This window comes from Schistocerca piceifrons, chromosome 6 (genome assembly GCF_021461385.2).
Source record: "Schistocerca piceifrons isolate TAMUIC-IGC-003096 chromosome 6, iqSchPice1.1, whole genome shotgun sequence".
NCBI lineage: Eukaryota > Metazoa > Arthropoda > Insecta > Orthoptera > Acrididae > Schistocerca > Schistocerca piceifrons.
This window is the reverse complement of record NC_060143.1, coordinates 20792435-20815649: the sequence shown is the minus strand read 5'-3', so window position 1 is coordinate 20815649 and position 23215 is coordinate 20792435. Positions and strand designations below refer to the sequence as shown.

The 23215-nt window shown below is 37.2% G+C and overlaps 1 protein-coding gene across 1 annotated transcript in view; it reads left to right on the top strand.

Annotated features, from left to right (window-relative positions):
* LOC124802835 (1-phosphatidylinositol 4,5-bisphosphate phosphodiesterase classes I and II) overlaps positions 1-23215 on the top strand; it is a 390603-nt gene that overhangs the window by 110333 nt on the left and 257055 nt on the right. Inside the window, exons 3-4 of the mRNA XM_047263846.1 lie at positions 5169-5246; positions 20755-20961. Of these exons, the coding sequence (XP_047119802.1) occupies positions 5169-5246; positions 20755-20961 (285 nt within the window). The remainder of the gene's footprint in view (positions 1-5168; positions 5247-20754; positions 20962-23215) is intronic.

Sequence of the window (23215 nt, the reverse complement as noted above, 5' to 3'; positions counted from 1 at the left end):
CCATTGCCATATCGTCCTCGTGATCATGTAGCAGAAGATTGGTGTGAAGGATGTAGTGTCTTGCTTTACTGTGTTACATATGAATGTCATGGTGGGTACTATTGTATCCCAATTTCTCACTTTAACATCAACATATAAGAGTATATCTGCCAACATATTTTGAAAGCTTTCTATGAGGTCATTTGTTTGTGGATGGTAGGCAGTTGTCATCCTGTGAGAGTTATCACATTGTGAAATTACTTCTGATACTAGACTCAACGGAAAAACTTTTCCAGCCATCATAGATCATCATACAGGGTTCTTCGTGCTTCAGGATGATTTCTTGTACCATAAACCTAGCAATTTCCAAAGTTGAGGTAGTTGGCACAGCTGTGGTGACAGTATAGTGGGTGATGTAGTATGTGCAGATTACTATAAATCAATTGTGGTTTATTGGCCTCAGGATTCTCTCCAAGAAGTTGATTCTTATCCAGTGGAATGGCTCACCTGCATCTGTATTTGGTGTCAGATGTCCTGAAGGTAATTTTGGGATGTGCTTCCACCACTGGCACTCCTTATAGTGGCTCACATAGCTTGTAATGGGTAAGTAGAGACTTGGTCAGTGATACTTGTGTAGAGCCGTCACAAATCCCAGGTGGCCAGATGTTGGAGTGTTATGGAATAATATCAGGATAGCTGGCCTTAGATGTGCTGGGATGATGAGCAACCATTTTCACCTCATTGGATCATGGTTCCTTTTACATAATGTTCCATTTATTAATTGGAATTCTCCTTTGGTCAGTTCCTTCCTCCTCCTCCAAGGCTTCTGTGGTTTTCAGCACTGCTGGATCTTACCTCTGTGTAGCAGCAATGTTATTTAATGCAGCGATGACAAAGATTTCTTCCATACTGCACTGTTCCATCTAAGGATTCATTGAAAGTCAGTTGACTTCATTATGTTTCCATCTGCTGTGATGTCATTCTCATGAAGTCTTAAGTGTCCATCTTGCCAGTCGACCTGACACATCCTTCAGGCTAATCAGACAGTGTAGACAATAGTGGTCCGTCACAACAATAAATGGTTTGCCAAATAAAGATGACTGAAACTTGTTGATAGCCCAAAAAACTACAAGAAAAATCTTTCTCAGTTGTAGTGTATCCCTGCAGCAGTCATTGCAAGGGACATTCCTTGGTAGAAAAGTGCTTTACAAATTGCTGGTAGTACGTGCAAATCCAAAGAAAATGACTTACAATATGAATGTGCTCAGGAGACTTTAGCAATCAGGCAGATGTCTGCAGTCTGAAGACTCTTCAGCATGGTTGTCATGTGGCCTAGATGTTCTGGAAATGTCTGGAAAATTGACAGTAGTATCCAGATAGCAAAGACATGTCATCCATTTGTAATATCAAAGCAAATTGTCGTCCATCGTGAACTTGAAAGTGGCTGGAGGGTTGTGTAGTCGAAGTAGCATGACTTTTAACGCACAGAGGCCATCTTTTTCCTGCCAGCCTCATCAACCTTGATTTGTCAATAGCTTGTCTGCATGTCCATAGTTGAGACACACTTTTCTCCTTGCAACAAGCAGTCTTGTGTGCCATCAGTGTGCAGCAGTTGTTGGTATAACTACCCCCCCCCCCCCCCCCCCCCCCCCATGATCTTGCAACATCTTCACTTCTTCCTTCTGGGTTACCTGTCGTTCAGCTTTCCACATCTGATATGAACACTGGCTAATTGGTGGCTGATCCCCAATCTTGATACAGTGTTGTACCATGGGCCACATTGTGTGTCTTTTCACTTCTTTAGAATTCAAAACATGATGCAGAATGGGTAACACTGGCAAATATTGTTCCTCAGATCAGATTCTATTGGCATTTCAGTAATAGTGTCGTGCTGTGCATTGTCTGTAGTTGTAGCAGAACACGATTCCTCCTCAGTGGCACTAAGCTGCCCTTTCTGGACTGAATTTGGGTGTCCCTATCTTTTGTGAGCCTGAGGATTTTTTTGTATTTACCAAAAGCTTCAAAGTTTAACTGAGCATCTAGATTGATAACTGGAACTTGTTTCATCGATGACAGCAGGATAACATTTTCAGTGGTAAACAACCATCCAGAGCAGTGTTTGATATGTGTGCCTGTTGGAATAGCTTCATAAATCTGGACCTCTGATTTTACACAGTCTATTACTGCTTGTGATTTATGCAAGAAACCATCCAAGAATAACATGATTACATTCTATTGAAGCGACATATTCGAAGGACTGTGTTCTGTCATTGATAGTTATTCTTGCAGTTCCTGTTCTTGTCAACTTAATGTATTTCACACTTGCTACCTCCAGCGCTATTGCTTTCATATCAAAAAATCTTGTCTTCTTCTACTGACAGTGATAAGAATTCAACATTAGAGAAAAAAAGAAGTCCCTGAGTCAACTTACACTCAAACAGGTTGACCGTTATTGATGACAATGAGGTTTTCAAACTTCTTGGTAACTGTCATCTATGGAGGATTTTCATTTGTAGATCACCTCAGTAGGTAGTCATTTTACATATTTTTCCTGTATTCAGTGGCTGTTATCTGACAACTATATGAATGAGCCTTCTGGGATTGTCTTATTATTATAATGTGATCCTCTCAGGGTGGTTTTGCAATAGCCATCAAAAGCATAGTGTCCCCAGTCAGGAATCTTGTCCAGTGCTGTCTATCTGTGGTTTTTCTTTGTTCTCTGCCTTGCCTTCCTGTCTTGAGACGACTCCTGGACAACTGCTCACAGGCTTCAGTCTTTACCATGGTAAATGTATATACAAATTTTAACTGTGTACATCACATTTTTAGTATCTTCCGTTGGGCGAAAATTGCTCTTAATTTTAAAAATTCAGTAAGTTCCTGGGCTACATTTTGATGAAAAGCTCACCTAGGTGCCATATCTGAAGCATCTCAGACGAAGAGCTCTCAAAACTTTGACTGTCTTAAAGGCTGTAGTGGCAGATACTTGAGGGACCAAGGAATAAGTTCCTCATGGTGCAATATGCCTATAATGGCTAGTTAATTCCTAGTCTCTGCCCTTTAATCTTCTTGGGCAACTGTCAACAGAATCTTCTTGGCCAACCAACAGCAGAGCATATATATGTAAACTACAGAAGAGAATAAATTTATATTCTTTGGTGCACAGCTCGATGCACTCGTAAAGGCACTGGAACAAATAAGATGCAATTGGTGGAATAACTTATGCATCTGCTGTAATGCACAAAGTGCCCTACAGACCTTTCATTAAATGTGCCCAGCAGACAGTGGTCCAAAACATACAAGATGCACACTTACTCCAACTGGAAGGAAAGGAATCAATTATTGACAAAATTATTTAATTGGATAGATTAAAAATCTACTCACCAAGTGGCATCAGAACACACAAATAAAAGACAGTTGTGATTGGCAAGCTTTCAGAGCCAGTGGCTCTTTCTTCAGGCAGAAGGGTTGAAGGGCAAGGAAGAAGGGTGAAGGAAAAGGACTTGAGAAGTTTCGGGAAAGTGGTAGATTTTGGGAAAGTCACCCAGAACCAGGGGTCATGTGAGACTAACCGTACGAGATGAGAAGGAAAGACTGATTGTTGGGGACTGGATTGGGCGAGATTTGAAAACCTGAGAGCTTAAAGCTGGAAGACAGGGTAATATGCAAGACAGAGATTACCACTAAAATATTGTGTATGAGTTAATAAGAGTGAGAAGCTAAGTGAATTGTATGCAACACAGGGGACAGTGAAAAATAGATGAGAAAGACAGTGAAAGATGTAGAAAACTAAAACGGAGTGAATCAAAGACTAGTTACAGTAAAGAAAAGCTGAAACGGAAGAAGTTACCGTAAATTAAGGCCAGGTGGGTGACAAGAACCAAGGACATGTTATAGTGTTAGTTCCCACCTGCAGAGTTCTGAGAAACTGGTATCTTGGGAGGAAGAATCCAGGTGGTGCTTGTGGTGAAACAGGCACAGAGGTCACAAATGTTGTGTTGTAGAGCATGCTCTGCAACCGGATATTGTGAGTTGCCAGTATATACTCTCTGCTATGCCCATTCATCCTAATTGATAATTTGTTGGTAGTCATGCCGATGCAGAAGGCTGAACGGTGTTTACATAATAGCTTGTCTATGACTTGTTGTTCCGCAGGTGGCTGTCTCTTTATTTGTGGTTTCAGTTGCCTGAGACTGCAGTTGTGTATATGAGCTGCGTTTGCGAGCGCGCGTGTGCACGTACATGTGGTGTTGATGAAAGCCTTAATCGCTGAAAGCTTTAATTGTGAGAGTCATTTTGTTGTGACTATCTCCGATTCAGCATCTCTGCTATGTGGGAGTAGCAACTTTCCTTCTCATAATATTGTTACATTCCATCCAGGATTTTCCATTGTCATATTTAATGTAAGAGAAGGTCTGGGTTTTAGACTTGTCCATATCTCCTTTGCATTCTTATCGTAGTGTTTGAACGATAAGTCTTCACCCCAAACAATCTGAAAATTTTGTCCCTAATTACATGTATGTTAACAACTTTAAAAGTTTAGAAAAAATGGTGAGTGCTTACTTTGCTGCATTTTTACATTGTTTCACTATTTTTAAATATATGTGGGATTGTAGGAAACATAGTATTGGGTTAGTGTTGTTGTCATTCTGTTTAAACACACCTTGTTTCATAGTTGTACATTCAATGTAGTTTTCAGCTTTATTAGCAACTTACATAGTTGCTGCAATTGTTGATTGGGCAGTTCACCGTGCAAGTTGGTTGAAATAGGCCATATTAGGTGTGCTTTCATATGGCTCCTTAGTATTAGACCAATGACCTCGCTGTTTGGTCTCTTCCCCCAAACAACCAAAATCCTCAGTATTGTATACCAACATTGTCAGTGTAGGGAAGAAAAAAAGTAGAAATTAAGCCATATTCACCTGTCCCCTCCATAAATCTGTGTTCATTACATTTATTCTTCATGTTTTGGAAGGATGGGTAAGTAAAAATTTGGCTAAGTTACCCCATATAATTAACCAAATTGATGCTTTGTATGTAACATTTTAGGTTTGTTGCAGATGTCAAATTTCATATGTAGACCACTTATTCTGTACTCACTTATAGGTCCTTGTGCATAAGATGGTTTGTTCTGCATGTGACAAAATACTATTTTCGTACCTATGTAAATATTTTTTGTTTGCTTTCAGGATTCTGGAAGTGGCACACCAGTCACTTTGCGGGTTGATGCAGAGGGTTTTTACCTTTATTGGGTGGATCAGAACAAGGTAACTGTGTCTTTTATGAAATGATGAGTTGTCAACGGCAGTTCCTTCTTGTGTGTTACCCTTGATTAATACTTAAAATTAATTTAGATACTACTTCATAATACTTCGGAAATTTATAGACAATCCTGCCCTTTTAAATTGATGCTTGTAATGTAGGAACAGTAACAAGTGCACTTATGTTTAAGTCTAAAGTGATGTTTTTTATTATTTTTTTAAATGATGGTGAATTTTGCTGTGGACTCTGGTGCTAATAAAATATCCCAGTCAGGTAATGACAGCTGCAGGAGACCCCAAGTATTAATTTAAGACCCAAAGAAATGTTCCCTGAAAATGGGGTGCTTAAAATCCCAGTGATCAACTGCAGATGCAAAGTCTTGGAGTTCAAAACATTCCTAAAAATGAATAGTGCTTTTACTTAAAGCTAGATAAAGAAGTAGTAGTTTCATATCTCAAGGAGGGAATCGTAACACTTACCTCTGAGCAGGAGCATGTAGAGCAACTATGACACAGGTTTAAAAGAATTGTTTACTAAGCACTGGATAGCTATGTTCCTAGTAGAACCGTTCATCACAGGTGGGGCCTTTCAAAGGATAGTCTCTATAAAGAAAGTTCTAAAGAAACAGCAACTATTGCATAATAGTTGTAAAACAAAACATAAGGCTCTACATACACTGATGAACCAGGTATCTTGTTACACCGGATTGATGGTTGTGTCCGAGTACACTGTTACCTAGGTGAATGGCTGCTTTAAGCATGTTCTGCACAACAAACTCAAGTCAATGGGGACATTCACCTGATCTCCTACAGGACCTGAGAAATGAATCACATACACCGTGGCAGTTGTAGACTATGTGAATATTACTGCAGACCATCTGCATTCCTTCATCCTTGATGTCCTCCTTGATGGCAATGGTATCTTCCAGCAGGCTAATTATCTGTGTCACAAGGTCACAGTTGTGCTACTTTGATTTGAGGAGAATGGTAGTGAACTTGAGATGATGTCTTGGCTGGTGGAATACATCCAAGAAATTATCTGGTCCCAGCTCCACAGCCACATGCCACCAGCCCATAATTTATGGTAATTGCATGACCTGTGAGTAGACATCTGGTGTCACATACCTCTGGAAACCTACCAAGGACGTGTGGGAACTGTGTCACACAGAATCACTGCTGTATTGTATTCCAAAAGTGGCTCAGCACACTAATAAGCAGGTGTTTTGTCTCGTCAGTGTATATAGAGAGCCTACTTAAAAGTGATTAGCTGTAAAAAGTGCAGCTATGAAGCTCTTTATGATTAGAGTAGCAGAATCTTCTCATAAGATATACCACTACCCCCAAATACAATTTGGTTATGTGTAAAGGCAGTCATTGGCACAAAAGTTAGTGTCCAGACACTCATGGAAGTCACAGGAACTGACATTGAAAGTAGTGTAGCAAAAACAGTAATATTGAACTCTGTTTTCATAGTTGCTTTTACAAAGGAATATAAAGAATTACTACCCCAGTTTAATTTCAGACCAGTGCAAAGATATATGATATCAGTAAAATTAAACAAGGTTTCAACACACAATGGAATACTTGTCAGATTCTATACATAATTTGCAGATGAGATAGCTCCCATTTCAACCATAATATAATGTAGATCCCTTGAACAAAAAACAGCCTAGTGTTTGGAAGAAATCACAGGTCTCACCTGTCTACAAGAAGGATAGCAGAAGTGACCCACAAAATGACCATCAAATCTCTCTAATACCCATCTGTTGTAGAAGCCTAGCACATATTCAAATCTCAAATATAATTAATTATACAAGCAGGATGACGTCAGTCATGCCTATCAGCTTGCTTTCCAACAGCATTGATCTTGTGTAACGTAACTCCTTTTTTGTTCTCACATTATGTCGTGAAAGCTGTGGTTGGTCAGTCATGTAGATGCAGCTTTTCTTGATTTCTGAAAAGCATTTGACTCAGTATCACACCAGTGTTAATTACAGAAGTGCTGTCATGTAGGGTCTCAAACAAAATTTGTAACTGGTTCAAGAATTTCTTGGTAGGGAGGAAATAGTACATTTTCTTGGATGTAGAGTCATTGACAGAAGTAGTAAGTTCAGGTATGCCTCAGGGAAATATATTGGAACCCTTGCTGTTAATTTTGTATATTAATAACCTGGTTGACAATATTAATATTAACGTCTGACTTTTGCCTGTGAACCACTTATCTGTAATGCGGTAGAATTTAAAAATGGGCTGCACAGATGTTCAGTTAGATCTTTTGAAGTTATGGTGATTGGCAGAAAAGAATAAAATTGTACACTTCACAAAACAAAGAAAAGTAGTATCCAGTGACTAATATAGCAGCAAGCCACAATTCAAGTCAGTCTACTCACACAAATACCTGTGCAGAACAGTTTGTGGGGATATGAAATTCAGTGATCACATAGGCTCAGCTGCAGGTAGTTCATTGCTAGGATAGTAGGAAAACACTTCAATCTACAAAGGAGATTGTTTAAAAAATACTTGTGCAACCCATCCTAGAATATTGTTCTAATGTATGGGATGCAAACGAAGTATATCTTAGTGTTTGACCCAGACACGAGTGCCATGGAAATACTGAAAAACCAAAATTGGCAGATACATGGAGATATGGCCACATATTGTGAGAAATCTACTTCCAAAGTTTCAAGAACTAATATTAAATGAAGAATCTAGGAATATACTTCATCCCTTATGAATCACTCCAATAGGAAATGTGAAGGCATGATTAGACTAATTACAGTGTGCACAGAGACACTCTTCCTTCAGTCTGTATGTGAATGGGAAGAAGCCCACACATCTTGAAACAATAGTAAGTACCATCAGCCAAGCATTTCATGGAAGTTTGAAGAGTATATTTGTGAACACAGATGATTGATATGTTACAGGAGTGAATTTGTGAGAGTGGACTGAAATCTTTTTTGGTCAAGAGACTAATACTGTTGCCAGAAGTATATTGTGAGATTAAATTTGCTTGCTAATACTCACCGTACAGATGGATAGGCCAGATGCATTGAAACAGATGTAGTTTTTATGATTTCCCACGAAAAAAAAAAAAAAAAAAAAATTTATGAACCCAAGTTGTAACACTATAATGCACTTTAACAGAGACTCCAGTGACACCCAGTGTAACAGTGCTGTAATGCCATGCAACAAACATCAAATAACAAGTAAGTGTAATCAGAGTGCAATAATGACATTCACTACAGATTACGACATGTAGAAAGGGAAGAAAGAAGTATAAAATGATCAGTTCTTTGTGGAGATATGTGATGCAGCAGTTACAGTAACCCCTTCTCCCATTTATATAGTCTTTGCAAGTCGTCTCCTGATACGTACTAACTTACTAAGCGGTTGTGGTAGAACTGTCTACTAAATTTGCATACAAGGGTAAGGCCTCAGACATGCTCAACCATTATGGCTCGTGTTTGGCAACATTTTTTTTTTTTTTTTTTTTTTTTTTTTTTTCCCACTAAACACCCCTCTCCCCACCCTCCCAATTTTGAGAAAACTACTCCTAAAGTTCATCACACAATTGACTAAAAAGTGACAGGATTGTTAGATAATTGAAAATTGAGCTTTTCTCATCGTCACACATGTTGTCAACAAACACACATTTTCCGAGAAATTGAGAAAAGAAACTTTTGGGACTGTCAACTGTGTATGCATAAGGTTAACACCCTCCAAGGAAAGCTGTGCTGGCCAAGCAGCCAGGGCATGTGCTGGGTGATTTGGGACCTGTGTTCAATTCCTACATGCACTCTGCAGGTACACCTGCCCCCTCCTGTATAGTTTCACAAAACATATTTCGTTCTGCAGATATACAACAAAACGTCACTGAAAGTATGCTCGAGGTTCATAACAGACCAATGATGAAGAACATTCCAACTGTCATATATATACTGCTGGAAACTCTCACTATTCAAAATTCAAAACTACCCAATTATGAAGAATCAACAAGTATAACATACCTGGATTCATGTACCTGCCCATGTCTTCATGTAAACAAGGCATCATTTGTGAACTGTCCATGTTTCCTTGTAACAAATTGGGAATGGTCTGTCTCAGAGATGCTTCTTAGATTGTACACAAGAAACCTGCCAAACATGAGCCAAATCAGTTGACCATATCTGAAGTTGCCCTTTTCAGCAAGGTGGTAAAGGCAGCCATTGACTGTAGTGTGGCTCATTGCTTTCTTATGCAGGTCTAAAGTCCATAGACAAATTTCTATTCAATGCAAAATGTTCTGTGAAGGGACTAACAAGCCAAACTCTGTGGTGTTGTGAACACCATTGCATAACCCTATCCAGGACGAGTCCAAGATGCTGGAGAGCATTGTATCAAAATCCCAGTATTACAGAAAATGGCACTTGCTGTATGTATTAATTGGACATGTACACTTTGTTGATCAATAGTCTTCTTGCAAAAGTTGTTGTTTGTTCCAAGCAGTATTGTTTTTATGTTCTTTGATTTGAAAAGAAACTGCCTAAACACCACTATACACTTAATATGACTGAAAAATGCATACGCAGTTGCACATGTGAATAAACGTCTTTAATGTTCTCTCTCTCTCTCTCTCTCTCGTTGTACAGTGTTAGCTTGGATCATGATATTAAACACTTTGTTCTGGAATGAGGAAATAAAACTATTCTCAAAGATGATATTGCTTACTGTGTGCAGCACTTGCAGATGGTCAATAGTAGGAAGAACAAAGTATCTCAGGGTAAAGTGAGCAACATGGGCCTTGGACATAAATATTTGCAATTAGATGTATGATGATCTAGTCTCTAGTCCACAAATCTTAGAGGATTGTATATTCATACTAAAGACAATGGACACAAATACCTATTAGACTGTTGCTGCGCCCCCTCCCCCCCCCCCCCTTCTTTCCCCCCACTTCCACATCTCCCCCTCCTCATATATCTCATATATAGTAAAACACACAGTTGTTGGATTATCATTTGAACTTGATTGCATCCTCATTGTTTTATATTCCTGCTGACATCGTCATATGTTGTTTGATTCACTGCTTTCATTGATTCATTGTGTGTTTGAAATCTTCATTCTATTATTTTTAGCAAGTGTTTCAAAGTTTGTTTTTGTTTGTGGAATTATACGGTCTAAATTTGTACTTAGTTTGTGCTGGCTAGCACAGTGATAAAGTTTCTACAGTAGTGATGTTGACGTCTCTGTATTCATTTCAGCTAAAAACACAGTTTTTATTCCCTAGTGTAGAACCCAAAATGATACATATGTAAATGATTCAGATGTGAAATGATAAAAGAGAAAGCTTATGAGCTGATGCGTCAGAGGCAATTAAGAACTGAAGTGATATTTGGAGACAGTGATCAAGGAACCTGTTTGCTTATGCTAGACAATATTGGACTGACATTTTAAATAATAGAATAAATTAAAAAATAGTTGTGTAGGAAACTGGCTAGAGGTGGGAGGAGTAAGTAACAAGAAGTAGAATAATGTGTAGTGAAACCATGAACATGATGGTGATATACAGGTGATGATACATTGGAAATGTGGTGCAGTGTGTTAGTAAGGCCAGGCATTGGGAGGAAGTCAGTAAGTCAGAAAATAGTTTTTCTGTACACAGAACTAGAATGTGTTTATATCTGAATGTTGGTAAAGTTATGAAACAGGCACCAAGGAGCATAAGCTACATTTGTATATTCACTGCCATGATGCCATTTCTTGAATTTAGGGAAAGTACAGAATATTGAGCCACTCTGACTTGGTGAAAAATCTCATTGTTTTCAATGTTGGAAAAGCAATAAGGAGTTACTTCACAGACTTGCAGTTTTTTACTGATATTTGCATTGTGTTTTGTTGTACTTTGGTTATTTTTTATTTTAACTCCCACATTTGATTTGCAAATTATTTGTATTGTAATTTATTATCAGCTATGTTTAAGGAATTATCTACATAATTATGTATTTGTTGCAAAACCATCATTGCAGAAGGTACATAACACTGAAATTGTTGATTTTACTTTGACATTTCCAGTTGAACAGTTCTTTCACTACATGCAACACTGATGGATTAGCATTACTTTTGATTACAGTCATTATTTTTGGTTCGCTGTTTAATCTCACTTACTCTGACTTTTCCCCTGTGAAATTTAATGGCTGTTGGGGTTAATCAGTTTAAGTGGCTGTGACCTGAGGCAGCAGGCAGTTAAATCATGGGTGTGGCTCTTTCTCCAAGAATAACACAAGGAGTGGATCATGTCTCACCTGTTCCTGTCCCTGCACCTGCAGTAGAGTAGAATTTATTTCATTTTATGTGTAGTATACACATTCCATGGATCCTTTGTGTGTGTTGTTCAGATGTGGGAATAGTCAATACAAATATTACAAATAGTATAATCATAATTAGAATATTACAAGAGGAAAATATAAATAACTACTTACAAACACTATATTGATCATTTATAACAGGCAAAGGTGTTTATAGTAACAATTTTGATCATTGTGATACCAAAGCAACTTACCTTGTTTATCACTACTTTCCACAAAGAGAACGTGTAGATTTTATTTACTTTTGCTAAAGAACCCATTAGAAGAGTAGGAAGGCTCATCAAGCAATGACTCCCTTACATTATATTGTAAAAGAGAGTTGTTATATCTTATGCATTCAGTGTTAATAAGTAGGGAATTGCAATTTAGTGCTAGCATACTAGTTTCAATTGTGCTAGCAACAGATTCTTTGGCTTGCAGTGTAGATAAACCTTTTGCCTAATGTTATGGCAAAAGTACACACACAACAATGATTTTCACCTTTATGGTACTAGGCAGAAGCATAACCTACATGTCAATACACTGAGTACGAACATTTGTAGAGGGGTCTATATTATACTGACGCCATCCTATTTGAAACAGGTATCAAATTTAAGTAAGTTTAACAGGACTTATAAAGAATAACTGTAAAAAATGAGTTTTTAGTTTTTGTCTTAAAAAATTCACTGTAGTGTTCTGAACGAGAAAAAGTTTACTTCCAGGAAAATGGACCACAGAAAATACCAAAATTAGAGGAATTTAAAAGTGGCTGAACACACCACGATGTCTGCATGGCACAGTCAGTTGTGTTAAAAATAAAGTTTCGCTCTCACTTGCTTCCTTTTTATTACCTTTTAGTCCCTTAAGTTGGCTAACCTGTGAAAGCTTTGCAGTTGCTAATCTTTTATTTAGTCATTGTTTGCTGTTGTTTTGGTGCGAATATTTTGTTTACGGTAAAGTAATTGTGTGCATGATTTTCTTATTCCACTTGAAAGCAATGGGAAGAATTAAGACGTTCAGTGCTAAACAATGTAAATTTTATAGAAATTGGTTCACCAAAGAGATTAACTCTGCTAATACTGAAAATCAACATTATACAACACTCCAAGTGCTCCGAAGCTAAAACTTAAATATTTGGACAATGCGCTTGACAGTATTAATGCTGATAACATAGAGATGCCAACTACTGATTCAGATTGTGTTATTGTTGAACTCTCTGCTCTATCTGAACTTATAAATAAAGCATTGCAGTGTAAGGAATGTGGCAATAGTGGTGTGAAGGTAGTTGAGGAGATACATGCTATAAGAGGTTGTGCATCAAAACTAAGAATTGTTTGTAATTTTTGTGATTTAAACCAATGTGGTTATACTCATGGTGTAACTAAACACAGAGTATATAACACAAATATTAAGCTTGCTTATGCTATGAGGTGTATAGGCAATGGGTACAGAAGTGCACAAACTTTCTGTGCTCTCATGGACTTACCTCACCGTATAAGGTTTGACAGGTACAATAAAGTTATTCTACAGACTTTAGAAGAAGTAGCAAATGATAGTATTAAAAACACTGTTCAGAAAAGTGTAGACATGAATGACAGCATACATGTATGTCTGCAGCCGTGGATGCATCCTGGCAGAGAAGAGGCCATAGTTCCCTAAATGGTGTAATGACAGGTACCTCCTTGGACAGTGGTAAAGTCATTGATGTGGAATGTTTTACCAAGTACTGTCATGGCTGTACTAGTGGAAATTAAAATCATAAATGTTTGATTAATTTTAGTGGTTATAGTGGAGGTGTTGTGAAGATTTTTCACAGGTCAGTGGAGAAATATGGTGTGATGAATACATCTTACCCAAGAGACGGAGACTCAAAATGGTACCAATAAGTTTCTGAATAAAAACCTTCTTATGCTGACACAAAAACTGAAAAAATGGAATGTGTTGGACATGTCTATAAAAGGTTAGGTACAAGATTGAGGAACTTGTAGAGGAATTTGAAGGGAAAGAAATTAGCTGATGCTAAATGCATTAGTGGACGTGGTTGGCTTACAGACGAAGAAATAGAAAGGCTGCAGTGTTATTATGGACAAGCCCTTGAGGGAATAAAAAAGGCAGTTTGGGTTACCTTCTTTCATAAATCCTCCACAGATGACAACCCATGTCATGCACCCTGCCCACCTGGCAGTGATTCATGGTGTGGCTACCGTAGGGCTGTTACTCAAAGTGAGACCTACAACCATAAACATTCTTTGCCATTTGCCATAATGAAAGTTGTAAAATCTACATATAGAGATCTTAGTGACACAAGATTATTAACTAAATGTTTACGTGGTAGGACTCAAAATCCAAACGAATATTTCAACAATTGTATGTGGGAACGGATACCAAAAACTATTCTAGTAGGACTAAATACTTTGAAAATAGGGGTGCTAGATGCTGTTCTGTGTTTCAGTGATGGTGCAGTGTCAAGGCTTGATGTTATAGAACTGATGGGAATGCCTGGTAGACTAAATATACATAGAACTCTAATAGCCATTGACCGAAGGAGATGCTTCAAAACAGAAAAATTAGTGTTAGAAGCCACCAAAGAAGTAAGAATAAGAAGAGAAATGTGAAAAACAGAAAGGAGGAAAAACACCACAGGAAACAAGATGAATACAGACCTGGGATGCATTAGTGTCATGCATTTTTAATAGAAAAAACAAGTTTTAACTTTAACTTGAATTTGCCAAAAGTCAAATTATTTCATGTCCTGGTACACTTTGGTTAAAAACTATTAAAGCCAGAGAATGTATATTTTGTAAACTGTCTTAAAACATGCTTAACTAAAAAGTAGACTATTCTTGTGATTTAACTATGAAAACCTGAATTCATTTCCAAAATTTTTAATAATCATACTTAAAATATTTTTGTACCAGAATTTATGACAGCACCATCTTTTCAATTGTTTTCTTTAAAGATAACAGTGTAAAGAACTTACAGGAGAAAAATGAACCTTCAACTTTGTTTCTATTTTGAGTAATGTATGTCTATGATGTACATAAATAATTAGCATGGTTTATTTCACTTGCAAAAAAAAAAAAAAAATGCAAGTTTTTAAAAAAAGTGTGCGAGCCTAAAGCTGTGGTTCATACATAAAAATGTTCCCAAAAGACATCTTACAAGATGTTAAGCATTATATGGGCTTACAAAATTTATTCTTTGAGCTACACTGTTTAGAAAACTGACAATTTTTTCAAGGTTTCCCCTGGTATTCATGGACCAGTCCCCAGAGTATTTGCCTGACCACTGCTGCTATTCTGTTTCTGAATTTTTTTAATACCATAAAAAATAGTATCATTGATGAAATATTCTTAACCTTACTCTTTTTTCAATCATCTTATTTACCAATATGCAACATGTACTGAATTATCATATCATAATATGTGTAAATTGTATTTTCGATATCAAACCTGACTTGTTATACTGGTGCATCATATGTATGAACTGTATACTAAATCACAATTTACAGGACCAGTATGCAAATACAAATAGAACTATTTTTGTCACAGTGACATGAGTTATTTACAAATGAACACCTTAGGCAGTATATGTATTTCAAAGTTGTTCTGTGTTGTGATTTTTGTCACAGTGAGATGAGTTATTTACAAATGAACACCTTCGGCAGTATATGTATTTCAAAGTTGTTCTGTGTTGTGATTGAAAAGGCGTGGACAATTTTGGATGTAGATCACATTCTGCAGTACAACGCTTTTCTTTGAAATAGCTGCTCTGGTTGAGAAGATTATATCATAACACATTATAGAATGAAAGAAGCCCAAGAACACTGTTTTTTTGGTAGTGATATCTCCAAGACAGGATGCAATTCTCCAACCAAATGGTGCTGAAGTTCATCTTTTTAGTGTCTGGAGAATGTGACATACATGATCAGTTTAACAACATGTACACATAAAAGTTTGGAGGAGTACACTTGGGTTATTAATTGTTTGTTTGCAGTTATATCAATATCCTCTGTGTTCACTTAGTGCCTGAGGAACTAAGTGAAACTAGTTTTATTCGGTCTTATGGAGAGTAAGTTAATACTGAACCACACCTTGACTTCTGTTAGTATGTCATTGACATCAGGTTCTAAATTATCCACAAAAATGCTTGTATTGTTAGAGAAAACTGCAATTTTTATTTATTTATTGTTTTTACTCAAAAAGCCAAGTAATTAATATTAGTGTAGGTAAAAAATGGGTCCAGGAACAGATCTCTGAGGAGCCTATAGCATATTAAACTGCACTCAGAGGCCCTTGTATTGTGGTAATTGCTGTTTGAGATCTATAGAACTCTTCTGGCTTGTCTTCAAAGTATTTTTTTTTTTTAACAAAGCTACGGTATGAAGTCAAGTAAGAGGCATGTAATCATTCTGTAAACTTGGATCTTTATCCACTGCTGAATAAGTTGCTAACTAATAATTAATAACTATTTAATAAATAATTGTTTAGTGATCTATTCAGCAGTGGATAAAGATTAAAAATACTTACTGAGTCCATGCCCCTATAGTGGTGAGTGTTGGACATATCACAGAATATGCCAGTTGGCAACTTCCTAATATTCAGCAACTTTCAAGACATCATTTGTGAACAATAAAACAGTTTTGATAAACAAGATGTTTTTGCTAGTTACGAGTAGATTTTCAAGATGGTCTGGAATCCTACGTATAATTTCTTTGTACACAATTATAGGAAATGTCAGCTAGGTCAGTTACAATAAGGATTTGAGAAGGTAAGTACTTTCTACTGAGTGTACCACTAGTGAACTTGCCAGAATAGTATCAAATATAAATTACATACAAAGTAAGGAAGCTTGCTAGGCAACTCTGCCATTTCACATAAAAAATCGTTTGCTACTGGCTGGTGCAAATAATTAATGACCTCTGCAGGATCATGTCAGGACCACCACAGTTGCATTCTAAAGTGCAAGTGCCTGACACACATTGCAGTGCCATTTGAAGAAATGAAGTATTTGTGTTTAAATTTGGTTTATTGAAGTGCTTTGAATACACAGTACTTTTTTGTTTCTCTGTCTGGTGCATACATGAAGAAATCAGAATGTTTTCTGACAGTTGAGCAGGATACGTACAGCTGTGAATGTGAAAAGCATTGATTAACATGTGGCAGCAAACCTGCAAATCTAGTGAATTCAAGAATTCATTTGTACGAGGGCGGTTCAGAAAGTAACCTCCGATTGGTCACAGTGCGGGTTGTGGGGGGAGTAGCGACGCCATCTGTGCGTTCACGCACTCAACAGGTCAGTCGGCATCAAGCCGTGTTCGAGTGAACATCGTACCTGCGCTAGTTTAGTTTTTGTGGCTGTTTGAAATGTGTTCTGCAATAGAAAACCCCGCCAAATGTGAAGTGCGTGCTGTCATAAGGTTTTTTACAGCCAAAGGATATTCTGCAGCAGCTATTCATCGTGAGCTTTGTGCCGTGTACGGACCAAGAGTTATGAGTGAAGGAGTTGTCCGTGAATGGGTACGTTTATTTAAAAGTGGACGAGAAAACGTTCATGATGAAGAGAGGAGTCGTAGACCATCATTGGTGACTGACGAACTCGTTCAGACAGTTAATGCAAAAGTTCGTGAAAATCGACGTTTCTCAATGTCGGAGTTGTCTACTGGTTTTCCACACATTTCTAAGACTCTCTTGTACGAGATAGTGAGCAAGATTGGGTTACCGTAAGTTCTGTGCACGATGGGTGCCCAAAATTCTTACCGACCACCACAAAACTCAAAGAATGGCCTCTGCATTAGACTTTCTGTCACGTTATGAGGACGAAGGAGAACCGTTGTTAAACAGAATCGTGACCGGTGACGAAACCTGGATTAAGTACGTGAACCCTGAGACAAAAGAACAATCAAAGATGTGGGCACATTCAAATTTGCCTACCAAACCAAGAAAAGCCTCGCAAGATTTTTCTGCCAGAAAACTGATGGCAACGGTGTTTTGGGATGCCAAAGGGGTGTTGTTGGTTGAATTCATGGAACGTGGTACGACCATTAATCAAGGCGTGTACTGTGAAACAATAAAAAAGTTACGACGGGCTATACAGAACAAACGCCGTGGTATGCTGACTTCCGGTATCGTTTTTTTGCACGATAACGCCCGTCCTCACTCTGCTCGCAGAACAACGGCCCTTCTTGAGTCCTTCAAGTGGGACGTTATCAACCATCCACCTTACAGCCCAGACCTGGCGCCAAGTGATTATCACCTCTTCATGCATTTGAAGAAATGGCTTGGGTCACAGCGGTTTGATGACGACGAAGAGTTCAAAGATGCAGTCACAGGCTGGCTCCAGGCACAAGCGGGTGATTTTTATGCAGAAGGAATTTCAAAGCTTGTGAAGAGATACGATAAGTGCCTCAATCGCTATGGAGACTATGTAGAAAAATAGTGCAAAGATGTAGTTGTAAGATGTATATATTAAAATATTTTTATTTAACTTGGTGTATTTTTTTAAATCAACCGGAGGTTAATTTCTGAACGGCCCCCGTATAATTGACAACTTGTCTTGATTCCTTACACTATCAGCTTCACCTGGTATTTTTTTCTAAATGATAAAAGAGTTGGCATTGACATAAATCATTTTGGCCTCTAATATAGCTTGTAAATTTGGCTGCTGATGAGTTTTGTAATTCTGTGTGATATTTGGGAAAAATTTGCAAATAAATTCATCTGTGGTTGCTGTGATTTTACAGAAGTATGTCTGCGGTGTGATACATGATCATCCAACCTTGCTTCCCACTGCTTGACTCTTTCAGATGAACAGCCTCGACCATTGTGTACACAGGAGGATTCCAGTCTTTCTTACTGTTGCTCATCTGTCTCAAACAAACAGGCTTGGGCATTGCATACTCTAGCTGTTTCCCGTCTTGCTTACCATTGTTCATCTGTTTCTGAAGATATTTTATTTTGTGTAGATCAGCCTGTCACTTATAATTTAGGTAGTATAATTGATTTGACAGTGGAAACAATGATTTTTGATGACTATTACAAATTCACTTGGGAAAAAAATAATATCTACAATCTAATGTTGACCAGCAAATACAATTTCACAATCAAACCACATGTTATGTTACACTCAAACTGAAATGTTGCTGTATGCATTTGAATCAGTTCATTTATGTGATGCATGCACACTCACATATCAAAAACGTATGAACTGCTGCTAAACTACATGAAATACATACGTTTGTTGAAACAACTGGTGCATTGCCTAATGTAAAATGGATGTGCTAATGTAGAAAACTTCACAGGCATTTGCACAACAACTCACCAAAGTTTCATCACAATCAGCTGAATGGTATAGGAATGCATAATGGACAGACAAAGCAACATTCATTTTGATTTAAATAGACGACATACACCTAACATTTGACAAATTTATTTTGACAAATAAATTTAACTTGATAAGCATAAACAAAATATGGCAACCTTTAAACCCTTTTAAAACTAGAATAACAAAAGTAAAATTTTCTTTTAGTTTTAAGAAATAACATTAAAAAATTCTCATCTGTTTAGTGAACTGATATCTTCCATTTGTTAATTCCACAAAACAGCCAACCTTAGCCTTTTGTGATTGAAACATTTCCTTTCCAATATCAGCACATTCCAATAAGACAATCTTTACTCATATTAAAGCTGAATGACCAAATGAAAATATGCTTCTAGTTTAAGAAACTTTTTAAAACTGAATACCAAAATGAAAATATTCTTCAACATTTAAGAAATGGCAGTAATGAAGTTGACAGTTAATCAGCCACTAGTTTGCTCAGCAAAATGACAGTCTTAAAATTCTTTTTTTTTTTTCTTTCAAGCTGAACAATTCTTTAGCAGTTGAAATGAGGTAGCACACATTACAACATTGTTTTTCAAGCTGAGCAGTTTATTAACATATTACACACCCCATTAACCTAGAACAATCATTCAGCAAACTATGAAACTTAACCTGCCCACTGTCACTTCCCATTTCAGTTGTCAAGTTTGGTAGCTGGACATCCTTTCCACGACTGCTGTTTATGTGTTAGTTCGATAGTTCACATTCCTTGCTCCTACATTCACAAACAGGGCTATGGACCACTTTGAGGGTTCTTGCAAGGCAGCTGTCATTATAACTGCCCTGCATTCTACATGGAGTGGCACAGATGTTAATACAGCTTGTGGCAACCTTCACAAGTCATAAACATGCAATATGAGGGGTTAGTGTTCAAATCTTCACTTTACTAGCCACGTTACAATACAACTTCCAGCTCCACAATCACCGCCAGCTGGCACCTGCTCCTGATGTCTATCGAGAAGCCACTCGCACAGTGCGTACACTCTCTGGCTCAGCAGAGACAACACTCCCTCCACACTCACATTGGGCAGAGACCTTCAGAAAGAAATGTTTAGTGCCAACATTTTCACACTCACTCATTCCACACTCAAGCTAGACAAAGACCTCCTAAAATAGAACATAAGGGCAAAATTGGTGTGATGTTCATTATTATTATTATGGGCAAGAATATCCTTGTCATACAGTCAATCTGCAGATTCATAGTACTCAGACAAATCAGGAAAGATGTTTATGGTCTGTTAATTTACCAAATACAACTTTCTATTGTTTGTTTGCTGTGGTGGTTCTTCTCTGAGGAGGCTGGGCTCTGCTAGTCACAAGTCACAATAAAGGGGTTAGTGATGGAGGAGTAACTACTTTAAAAAAGTGTTCCCACTAGTGATTCATTGTAAGCAACTCTTGTCAGAGTTAACAGTGAAGACCAGAAAAGTGTATGAGGTGACTGAGACCAGGCAGTTGCCAGAACAGCTCACAGGGCAGAAGCAGCAGCCCTCTTTGGAGGGACTGGTACACAGAGATATTCCAACTCCCCCTCCTCTTCCCCCCTCTCACCCTGACACCCCCTCCCTTTGTTTCCTCCTCCCCCTTCTCTCTCTCTCTCTCTCTCTCTCTCTCTCTCTCTCTCTCTCTCTCTCTCTCTGTCTGTCTCTAATTGTGTGTGTTATGCCATTTTGTGATATGAATTATTTTTAGTGTCTTACTTAACCTTGTTTCTGTTATATTTGATGGCTGTGTGGAAGCTTAATAACTTCTTTCTTTGTTTCAAATGCTAGCTGTTGCAGAAAATACTGACACTCTTTATTTTTAAACAGGAAATGGACATGCTGGACATTACTTCTATTAGAGATGCGAGAACTGGAAAATATGCTAAAATTCCTAAAGACTCTAAGCTGAAGCAGATTGTTACAATGGGGTCGCAAGACACTTTAGAAGAAAAGACTGTTACCATATGTTATGGTTCTGATTTTGTTAATCTTACATATATTAATTTTTGTTGCACAAAGAAAGACATTGCACAAGTAAGTTTTGGGTAATACAATAATACTATATTATGTATTCTGTATTTGGGAAGATATTTAAGAAATGGTGTAACATAAATAAAAATGTAACCTAAGAGAATCAGAATTTATGTGACATGCTATAACAATTTTTCTGGTGAATTCTGTAAGACAGTGATTTTATTAAAAGTGAACTGAATACATGTTGGGGTTGAGTTCATGCCTGAAATTTTGTGCAGAAATGCTTATTTACATTTTGCATGTCAGTAAAGTTTTTTTCAAAAGAAAAGAAATATTATTTGTACTTTGCACAGACCAGAATAACATACTGCTTCCTTATGTTTTGCTTCCACATTTTCCAGCATATTCCAAATTCAACTTTCCAGGCACACACTTAGTGCTACAATTGTTACTTGCAACATCATGGTTTGCTTTTTTATTTGCTTTAATTATGTCCCAATAGTAGACTGCTGGACTGCTGCATGTACCTGCTTTTTAGTACTGTTATCCATATTTTATAGAGCATTATTATTTCCTTTCTTCATTCCAGTTGATATTGTGGTAGTGTTTTTACATGTTTCTGAATTCTCTGAACAATTTAGGGTTAAAGTTACTAGTAATTTATTCAGTTTTCATATTTGAGTGGCTGTGGCAGACTTATTGAATTGGTCTAAATAAGCTTTCATTTTCTGATATTTAAAATTTTCCCAGCCTGTAGAACATCCTGTGAAATTTCAGGAGAACTTACTGCTATGGAAAGCTGTGACATGAAGTTACTGACATTCAACAGTGTTCCCAAAATTTCATAGAACAGTTCATTTTGTAATCATCTGGGCCTGCTGCATAATAAATGTCTTTCAAAGACATAATAAATTTTGTATGACCCATTATGGTGCTATAGACATTATTTTTTTATTTGAACTATAGGCCTATTTCAGCTATACAGCCATAATCAGGTTATATGTTATAGAAAATTTTATAAATTTTGGTACATTTGTTATATGACATTCAGTTATACAAAATTTATTATTTCCTTGAAAGTTCATTTTGTGGTTAGACCTCTATGGACACTATTATTGTTGTCCCTCTGTTACAACTAGATCAGTCCTGTAAAAACCAATATTTCGTGGTGGATTATTAAGTACTGTTGCTGCACTGCATTTCTTAAGAATTTTTCCAGTGCAGTTTTGTCCTTTTATTTAAAGATTGAAGAAAGTTGCATGTGTTCTCAGCTGCACATTCTGGAAAGCGTGACTTGACATTGAGTTTTATGGATTTAAAGTAAAGAAATCTCTCAATAAGCACAACAATATAATAATTTGTGTACAATCCATGACCTAAATGTTGCTGATAAAAAAATGGAACAGAATGCTAATAATTCTACAGAGCTTTTGGACAGAAATCTTACAACAGTCAATAGCACTTCAAAAACATTGCTGTCCACAGACTGTAGGAACCTCTGAAGAAGCTTTTTACACAAATCTTATAAAAACATGCATTGTAACCATCAATGATTTTTTACACATCATTTATGGTCCCTTGACAATTCAGAAGTTAAATATTTTTACTGAAAATAAATAAGTACAACACAGTGTGTCATTAAAATCTTTGTTCAGTTACGGTGTGCTTTGGGTTTTTTTTGTATCCATCATCAGGTTACCATTTGGTTATTTTATACAGTCTTGCTTAGTTAACCTCTCATGGCTAGGAGGTGACTATACATCACACAGCTCAGACATAAGCTAGTCAAAATGAGATACACACAATTTTGTGGCTGTTATACAGTAACTTAAATAACTTTTCTATTACAAAATAAAGCAAGCAGATATGTAACCTGCATTAAATACATTCTCTAATCATGATGAAAATTCTGTTCAGGTACAGCTAACAAATACTGATGAAAATCATTCAGGTTTATAATAAACACAAGGATACATTATTTTGTAAACAATTCAGAAGTAAATTAAAAAGAACCAGATACCAATATTACATTTAATCTACAAGGTGCTACCCAAAAGTTCCTAAAATACACCAGTTGTACTTCATACAGATCTTATCATTCCCATCACTTTCCAAGCAGTTCCCTTGGATCTGTGTACACTGCTCCCAGCAGTTTTTCCATGAACTAAAATCTCCATGGAATGCGTTTTCTGGAGACAGTTTAGTACCACTTGTGGTTCTACTTGAATCTCCTTAACTGTGTGAAATCTATGTCTTTTTAACTTGAGTTTCATTCTGGAGAATAAAAAGTGTCACTCGGTGCCAGGTCAGGTGA